The sequence below is a fragment of the Antedon mediterranea genome, chromosome 1 (genome assembly GCF_964355755.1).
Source record: "Antedon mediterranea chromosome 1, ecAntMedi1.1, whole genome shotgun sequence".
In the NCBI taxonomy this organism is placed as follows: Eukaryota; Metazoa; Echinodermata; class Crinoidea; order Comatulida; family Antedonidae; genus Antedon; species Antedon mediterranea.
In genome coordinates, this window is record NC_092670.1 from 10,774,654 (window position 1) to 10,783,355 (window position 8,702).

General features: G+C 35.6%; 3 protein-coding genes across 3 annotated transcripts; 2 read left to right on the plus strand and 1 right to left on the minus strand.

Moving 5' to 3' along the window:
- The first annotated feature begins 866 nt into the window (after positions 1-866).
- LOC140046389 (uncharacterized) lies at positions 867-3,096 on the plus strand. Its single transcript, XM_072091030.1, has 3 exons — positions 867-1,361; positions 2,249-2,419; positions 2,605-3,096. Exons 1-3 carry the CDS (start codon positions 1,076-1,078, stop codon positions 2,925-2,927), a joined length of 780 nt encoding a protein of 259 aa, XP_071947131.1. The 5' UTR covers positions 867-1,075; the 3' UTR covers positions 2,928-3,096.
- A 93-nt stretch (positions 3,097-3,189) lies between these two features.
- Positions 3,190-4,646, minus strand: LOC140041356 (uncharacterized). The gene is made up of 4 exons (XM_072087631.1): positions 4,544-4,646; positions 4,041-4,212; positions 3,741-3,855; positions 3,190-3,624 (listed from the first exon to the last, which is right to left on the minus strand). The coding sequence occupies exons 1-4, from the start codon at positions 4,644-4,646 to the stop codon at positions 3,190-3,192; spliced, it is 825 nt and encodes a 274-aa protein (XP_071943732.1).
- A 2,215-nt stretch (positions 4,647-6,861) lies between these two features.
- LOC140046396 (uncharacterized) lies at positions 6,862-8,052 on the plus strand. The gene is given in 4 exon segments (XM_072091043.1): positions 6,862-6,912; positions 6,915-6,941; positions 6,944-7,039; positions 7,365-8,052. Coding segments are annotated over 4 exon segments (522 nt in total). The 3' UTR covers positions 7,713-8,052.
- Positions 8,053-8,702: the final 650 nt, after the last annotated feature.

The following is an 8,702-nucleotide window of genomic DNA, read 5'->3' on the forward strand; positions in this document are numbered from 1 at the left end:
AATAATTAGTAAAGCATAAAAATATTAATAAGTATAGCCTAATTATTGTTCGCAGTATTTTGCCCGCGAAAGTTATCACGTATCGTTTTATAGCTTTGTTGTTTGGTTTCGATGGAGTTGAATAGATTTTTTACTTTTAATAGCCAATAATCTATCGTTTCAACAATAATATATGACAGTTTAAGTATTAAGATAAGTATATTTCTAATACTCATTTACCTAGGCCTAGTAGTAGGCCTAAAAATACTAGGCCTACTAATAGTAATACTAGCGAGGCTACTAAACAATCTAGGCGCTAATAGAATTAGGCCGCGTAGCCTAGCAATTTAGCTACCAGACTATAGCTAGGTACTGTAGGCGGCGCGGGTATGTGCGTAATCAGCAGTCACTTCGATCGGTCGTGACGGTCTGTTGTGTTTTTAAATTGTATTCACATACCTATAATAACAAACAAGTTAGCTGCTATATTATAGGCCTTCTTAGTTAGTTCTTCTAGGGACTAGGCTAGTTACACAGCGTCAGAGAGTCTGAGAACGTCAGACTCAATTTACTTACAAGTTACAGTAATATCCTACCCTTATAATGTCGGTGAAGAGTAAGAAGAAAAGTAGTTGTAGTAGCAGGCCTGTCCCTATTATTAGGCCTAGACCTAGTAGTAGTAGTACGAGCAGTAGCCTTAGTAGGAATAACATTAACAGTAGCCCTCGTAGTAGTAGTAGGCCTACTAAGCCTATTATTAAGACCAATGGAACATGGACTCCAGGACAAATCCGCCTACTATTAGATATCCGGGGTGAGGCTGCCGTCAATACCATGGTGAATGGTACAAGCAGGGATCGTCGTTGCTACGACAAAGTAGCAGAGAGACTAAAGGTCAGTTTGAAATGGTAACTAATAATTAATACAATACAATAGACCTAGGCTAGGCCTAGTAAATACTGTAGGTAATAAATGATTACACTGACCTACTGTGTACTTCCTTTATTGTTATTCATGCGGCTGATTTAGAATATATTCTGTGTATTAAATTGAATATTTATTGCGAGTGACTGACTTTTTTGTTGTTTTTTAGGAAATGGGTGTTTTAGATAAAACACATGCCCATATCGTGTATAAACTTAAGGCATTAAAGGCACAATTTTTTAAAATTTTACGACTGAATAAGACATCGGGAGAAAGGAGACAGAGCTATGAATTTTATGATCAGTGCCAGGCAATATGGGGAAACTCAGCATTAGCTAAACCTTTAAATATAATAAGTGCTGTACATAGAGAGCAAGAGTCATCCGACAGCAGTGATGATGAGGAAGGCACTTCAATGTCGACTGTACAGATAGATGAAAATAATGATATACCAGTTGGTAAGTTTTATACTATTTTTGGGTAATATCACTTAAGTCCTTGTTGAACGGTATTACAATTGGTAAAATTACAAATAACGTTAAAAAGCATAACATATTATAGTACTGTAATTATTTGAAAGTTTTATTACTTGTACAATTTAAAACTTGTTTATATTGCACAACAGCATAGCATTCAATTCATCTAAAAAGTAAGACAGATTACTAAAAAAAAATTATTTTGTAATGCTCATTTACAACTGAAAAATTAACTAAAATTACTAATCAGGTTTCAATAAATATTGGAGTAATGAGAAAACTTCAATATATTTTACCAACAAATATTCTTTTTTCATTATAATATCATGCTTCTTCAATATTTGTCATATTGTACTTTGTTATGGGAACTATTACAAATAAACATTTTCAATGCCCATGTATTACCACACGGTAACTTCAAAGTTTGACCATCTCTTTAAATTACAGAAAAAAGCGCTTTGTATTTGTTCTAAATCAACTTATCTAGCTCATACCAAACCACTCTTAAAAATTTAAAACATAAAATATTTTTGATATCAATAGTTTGCAATCTGCTTTTTTTATGTACAAATACGAAAATAATAAACTCATGAAATCATTTAATAACTACTTAACTTTATGAAACATAGTCAACTAAATAGGCATAATACACGCAATGCAAATGATTATCTTTTACCTAAATGTACAAACAATTTGATCAAGAACTCTATTAAATACCAATAAGCTTAATTATGGAATTCAATCCATGTAGATATTAAAAATGCATCTACAACTTCTAAATTTAAATTAGTATACAAGAACTATTTACTTTCAAGATATGATGCATGGCTTATTTGTATGTTGATACATTTTATCAAAACTAATTTCAGTGATTGCCAATGCAATTGTTGATATGCAAATGGTAGAAAGAGGATTAGATGCAGAGGGAGAACAAGCAGCAGAAGAGGAGGAAGAACAAGAAGAAGCATCAGCAGAAGCATCAGCTGAAGAAGAAGAAGAGGTTGCTGTACCAGTTGCAGAACCAGCATTACCTGCAAGAAGTAGGTGGTGGCAATTACTTACTTTAAAAATTCATAAATAAAGTTTAACAGAAAGTGTTTGGTCTAACCGTGGCAACATTTTTTGTCAAGACCCACTTAATTTACTTTCATCAACATTTTCAATTTTTTTCAGTTTTTTGGCAGAGTATAAATTAAAATATAAAATTTCATGTATGCATTTTTAGGACCACCAAAAAAGGCCAAAAAGAAGACTAAACTACAGGAAACTCTGGATGCGGTCACTGGCTCATTAGTTCAGGTCATGGGGGAGCAAAACCGGCAATTTGCTGAAGAAGAAAGACAGAGAGAGGAGCGACATCAGATGGCGAATGACAACTTGGTAAGGCAGCATAACGAAAATATGCAAACAATGATGGCATCTTTTCAAGAAAGCCAGAGGCAGACATTGGCAATGCTTGCCCAATTTTTGCAACATCCCCGCCCTAATTACACTCTGCCTCCAATGCTTCCCAATTATAATCCTCACCCACAAAATCCTCCACAATAAAATAACTTGTTTTAAATGAATACATTAATTAATACATATGTTCCTTATGCTGTCTCACCAAGTTGTTATATAATTATATTGAATTTATAATAAATAAAAATTATTATTAAGGTAAGATATGTACTACATTAATAAAATATTGATTAAACTACTAAACTGTATTTGAAAATGACCCATTCATACAGTATTTATAATTAACAAATGGTGTACAAAAATAAAATTAAAAAAACAAAGCTTATTGGTATTTGAATTACTTTTTAAATTAAATCGTGAGGTATGCTGCAATAGCATCTCTTATTTCAGATGCTCTTTCAGGTCGGTCATTAATTGGATCTTCATCTGGTTGAATCAAACCATGCTGCACCTCTTCATTTATTGTTACATCCCACTGTGGGTTATACACATCTTTGTGAATTTCACAAAAGTTGTGCAACACACAGCAGGCTGCAACAATGTCACTTGAAAATATTGTGGAGGTGTCGTTGCGCTTAAGTAGTCGTCTCCATCGCCCTTTAAGTCTTCCAAAGGCGTTTTCCACTACAACTCTGGCTGAACTTAATTGCCGGTTGAAATGACGTTGGGTTGGAGTTAGGTGGTTGTTGTTGATGTAACCTTTCATCAACCATGGCTGCAACGGATATGCAGGATCGCCAATTAAACACACTGGGACATTCAACCCACTCAACTGCTTGTTTTTCTACAAACACAAAAGGGGAAATGACATATTATGTACTGTACAGTATCTAAATTGCATTTCATGTAAAATAAAATGTTTTATGTATAGTAATATTCAAACATGTTTAAGAAACGTACCTCTGCACTGAAGAGTAGGCCATTGTTGTTGGCAGCTAATTCAGGCAGAGCTGAGTGGGCAAAGACCCTAGCATCGTGTGTGCGACCTGGCCATCCTGCATATATATCAGTAAATCTGTAAAATTATTAATAAACCTTAAAACCAGTGCTATAAATACATTATTGATACTTTTTACGTCAGCTGTTAAATTTTATCAAGAATGGTGTGTGTGTGTGAAAGAATATCATTCAGTTACTGTTAAGGATACAGTATACCAGTTACGGTAACTCATGACATTAATTGTTATATGGTACCTATACTTATGGTCCACAACGGCTTGAAGAATGATGCTGTACCATCCTTTCCTGTTGTGATAGTCCGCCTTGTTCTCTGATGGGCCGAGAACCGGAAGGTGGGTACCATCAATGGCGCCAGCACATTGTGGAAAACCTTTCTGTTCAAATCCACTGATGGTATCATCTAATCTCTGACCTGTATATTTGTAAATAAAAAATGCCATTTGGTAAATGATGAAATAAATAAGTTGTACAATATTGTTAAAGAGGTACAGTATTGTCCCACAAAAACATGGAAGATGAGGATTAAAAAAAAACTTTGAATAGGCCATTTTTTTTTCGTAGAAAGAAAATACAGAATAATCGGATAAATTCAACAAAAAACTTCCAGTCAATTTGACTTTTTTTTTAAAATTACAGATTGTTATGAAAAAAAAATCGATTTTTATGATCCAAGTTTTTTTTTTCAGGGGAAAAATAACTATGTTGTATTTTTATAATAAAAAAAATAAAATATTCGCATATACCCTTTGGCAGTGAAATATAGCGTTGAAGAAACTCTCTGTTCTTTAAGGCAGCCACAACTTGATGTGCTATTGTGCATAGCGTCGATATTCCTATTCCAAACATATTGGCCAGTGACCTGACAATTTAAAAAAAAGCATTTTGTTATAGTCAGGAGGTAATATAGCTAATAACATTTTGAGTTATCAATTATGGTATGGTGCAGAGTGAATTTTCATTATGCCTAGCCATATTACGAGCCATATTATAAGGGAAATTAAATCTTTTTTATAAGTTTTTGTTTTGTTTATATAGGCCTAGTAAACATAGTAAAAGCAAACTATTGACCCCCAAACAAATGATGAAAATTGTAACAAAGTGTTACAATTTCCTCACGACGCGCAAAAGCCCTTGGCATTTGCACGCATCGGCTGTATATCATTCATTTGTGACTCTAACTTCTCGGTGTGTAGGTGCTACGTGTAGGCTCACATGGCCTAAGCCTAGATTAAAAAGATATAGGAAATAGTTCTGATATAGCCTTATATTTTTATTGACTCATGTAGTGGACATATACAGTATCTAATTCCAAGGTAGGAGTAAAAGAATTTAGAGAATGTAGGAGGCCTATGCCTATATTTAGTTTCAAAAAGAGTGGGCTGATCTCAGTATAGTAATTAATTTACTGATTGATTGATTGAAGGGAATCTTTGTTATTCCTATGTATGACATATAGTAGAATTAAATAAATTATCAATCACTAGAGAGATAGATACAATACAGTACCTATATTCGGTTGGTGTTGCCAACCACCAAAGAGTGATTCCAACTCGTTCCTGATATGGGATTGATCGCCGGAAGTTTGTGTCGCTCTTCTCTATCTGGGGCCTCAATAACTCGCATAAATTATTAAATGTATCGCGACACATGCGAAAATGCGAACGAAAAATTTGATTATTATAATGATTGACTTCATAAGTCCAAAATAAACGTCCATACTCTCTGTTTCGAGCCCATAGGCCTCGCTCGATCGTTGAAGATCTGACGGTCGCCGCGATCAAGTGGGCCGTGATGGTTTGTTGCTGCAGCCTACAGAATCTCTCACGACGATGGACGCGTCCTCTTCTGAAATTGGAATTGCTTTCATTTATAGAAAAACTTAACTGTTGATTGGCGTTGTTGATTTGTAATAAAAAAAGGTAATTATTTGATAACATGTGATTAATTAGTAAAATTGATTGATTTTGATCGTCCATCGTCGCGATGTAAACGAACAGAATAGAGGGCGGTATTTATATTTTTATTTAAAAAACTCCGGAGTTGCTAGGTTGGTGTGAAAGGGGTATCTCCGGAGTTTCTCGACGTTTTGAATGGTCATAAACCCCGGGGTGTCTCCGGAGACACTCCGGAGTTTTGGTGTGAAAGGGGTATAAGCGGCAATCTCTCTCTATGGTCTATTACGAGAGGTGGTGGTCCTTTGGAAGAGGTGGTCGCTTACGAGTTGGTTGATCATGATAAGCTTTCCCTAATGAGAGGATATGGTCGCTTACGAGAAGTGGTCCTTTAAAAGAGGTGGTCACTTACGAGAGGTAGTGGTCGTTAAGAGAAGTTGTTCCTTAGGAGAGGTCACTAACGAGAGGTGATGAACGTTTAAGAGAGGTGGTCACTTATCAGAGGTGGTCGATTATGAGAAGCTTTCTCTTAGAGAGAAACGTTGTCAGTATATTAGCCAAAAAAGTCAAAGATTTTAGTTAAGTTTAATTTAGTTAAATGTAAAATTATTTTTCCAGTTAAAGAGAGCTGATAAACTTATTTTTTTTATTTCGATATTTTGTATATAAAACATTGGTTTATGTTGTACCTTTGTCGAAAGCTAGGCCTAGCTCTTTCTTTTTTCGTGATCCACAGCCGTCGGGAGCCATTCTATACACATCGTCGACTGCGATAAATTTGAGGTCATATTCTTTGATTATAGGTCAGCGATGATAGAGGTATCACTGCCGTTGAATGTATGAATATTTTGAATTACACTCATCATGGGTATAATATTTTACATAAACGTCTGGATCTAATTAGAATTTTCACAGCCGCTATATGCTCGCTACTCCTTAAAAATGTTGCCGTGAAGCAAAAAACGACTGGATTTGGAGAACACATGTTTTTGGTTCTACCTTCCGTTTCTATCGATATATTCTATACATTTGAGTTACAGTATACACTATTAATATTTATAATTATTGGTTCCTTGGTAGGCCTACTTTTTAGTCCTTTTATCAATTGTTACATAATAATCTGATCTAGGATAGTAGGATACTGCTAGACTAGATAGTAGTTAAACAACATGGTTTTTATTTGTGTTTCGATTCGGACTGCAACAAAAATCGTGAAGCCGGCCCTTGTTGGTATGCGAGAACGGTGTTGTGGATGGCCGACGTACTCTCGCAGACATTTTCTCTGATTTTGCAGGCGGCGAATTCGATCAAGGTGGACCGATAGGAGACCAATACCAAACTACGGAGGTGAGTAATTGTTCGGTAAAAATGTTCATATAGAAGTAACAAAACTGTAGGCTAGCATATTGTCGCGAGAGAGTGTAGAGTTTGCCTATCCATAGAGGGGCGAATCGACCCGGCTGGGTTGAAACTGTCCCATATATATAGGCTAGATGTTTACGGACGTGTTCGGGTACATGACCCACGTCCTGTTTAAAATATGTGTGTATGCATTGATATTCCCTCCCTCTTTGGATGTCATATTATCATATTATTGTCATGTTCAGAATTCTTTCAACACAACTGAATTTACCATATATTTACCCCTACTCTTTTTCATTCTTTATTCTAGTGTGAAGAATGCCTCAAGTGGCGAGTATGTTATGCAGCACATGTTCTGAAGCGTGACCAAGGGCAGCTCTTGGAACGAGAACTGGACACACTGTCGTATTCATGTGGAACTTGTTTTCAAGACATCCTGGGAGAGGACGATTCTATTGTTTTTGTCAATGACAAAATGACATGTGCCCTGCCTCTCGAAGCAGCTTATTACATAACATTCACAGACCCCCTGTGCTTTTATTGTGGAACTGAGCACAATTTATCAATTGAGAACATGAATTATCCACTTTGTAGTGAATGCAAGGAATCAGGCAAAACACCCAAAAGGAAAAACACTAGAGCATTTGTGCCACAGTAGGCTAATAATATCCAGAAGTTTGATATAAAGTCAAAGTGTACAAAAAGGACTTTTATTGTGACCCCCTGATAAAAAAAAAAAAAGGTGTATTTTAATATTTGCTGTTCTGTATACTTATGTTTGTTTAGACATCTTACAGTACTTACCATATTTATTTGAATTGTCAGGAAGGGTGTATGCGAGGGGTGGGAGTGATTTTTATTCATAGCGGCATGTTTATTCAAGAAAATACGGTAGTGAGTCGCCATCTTGGAAAAATAAAAAATAAAAAATAAAAAGAGCCTCTTCCTTCCTTTTTTTAGAAAACCAGGACGATCAACTGTTGTTTTTTTTTACATGGCCTAATCATATTGTAACATGTTTTTACGTTCGGGAAATTCGGCTGTTAATACTCCAATTTCAACACACAGTCTTATACCTGGTAAAGATACTAGCCCGATTACCCCATCACCCACCTCATTAACACAACTGGATTTAGCCCTTTCTGGCAACACTTCAACATAATTTTCAGCCTGTAACGTCCCACTGCTGGGCAACGTTTCTCTGCTAAATCATGACATTATTTTCAATAATAAATGATTTCTGTCCACGCTGAACCCTGGCAGTACTTACAGTAATGATGATGCACCGTTTTCGTTTTTTGGAATGAAGTAATAATTAAGGATATCTTAGAATATTGCCTACACTTCTTACCGTCCAATTGCCACTTTCCCTAATGTCACAGTACACAGCAAACTCTGGTCCTCCATCACATGGCTGCATCACATATTCACCACTCACAGCAGGATAACATTGTAAAATGTCTCCACAGCCCCTCATAAAACACTCTAAAATGTACAAAGTTTGATGTGTTTAACACATCAAACTATATTTTAGTAATTTTATTAATACATTTAGGCCTACTCAATTTTGTATTTAAACTTTGTACTTTCAGAGAAAAGGATTAGTAAGGCAGGATACGAATCATTGGGACCGAAGAAGACCAGTAAG

Excerpts from the sequence above, each read along its gene's own strand:
- LOC140046389 (XM_072091030.1), top strand. The coding sequence starts at position 1,076 with ATGGGTGTTTTAGATAAAACACATGCCCATATCGTGTATAAACTTAAG. Across the intron at positions 1,362-2,248 it reads AAATAATGATATACCAGTTG|TGATTGCCAATGCAATTGTT; the intron begins GTAAGTTTTATA and ends AACTAATTTCAG. Across the intron at positions 2,420-2,604 it reads ACCAGCATTACCTGCAAGAA|GACCACCAAAAAAGGCCAAA; the intron begins GTAGGTGGTGGC and ends ATGCATTTTTAG.
- LOC140041356 (XM_072087631.1), bottom strand. The coding sequence starts at position 4,646 with ATGTTTGGAATAGGAATATCGACGCTATGCACAATAGCACATCAAGTT. Across the intron at positions 4,213-4,543 it reads CTATATTTCACTGCCAAAGG|GTCAGAGATTAGATGATACC; the intron begins GTATATGCGAAT and ends ACAAATATACAG. Across the intron at positions 3,625-3,740 it reads GCCTACTCTTCAGTGCAGAG|AAAAACAAGCAGTTGAGTGG; the intron begins GTACGTTTCTTA and ends TTGTGTTTGTAG.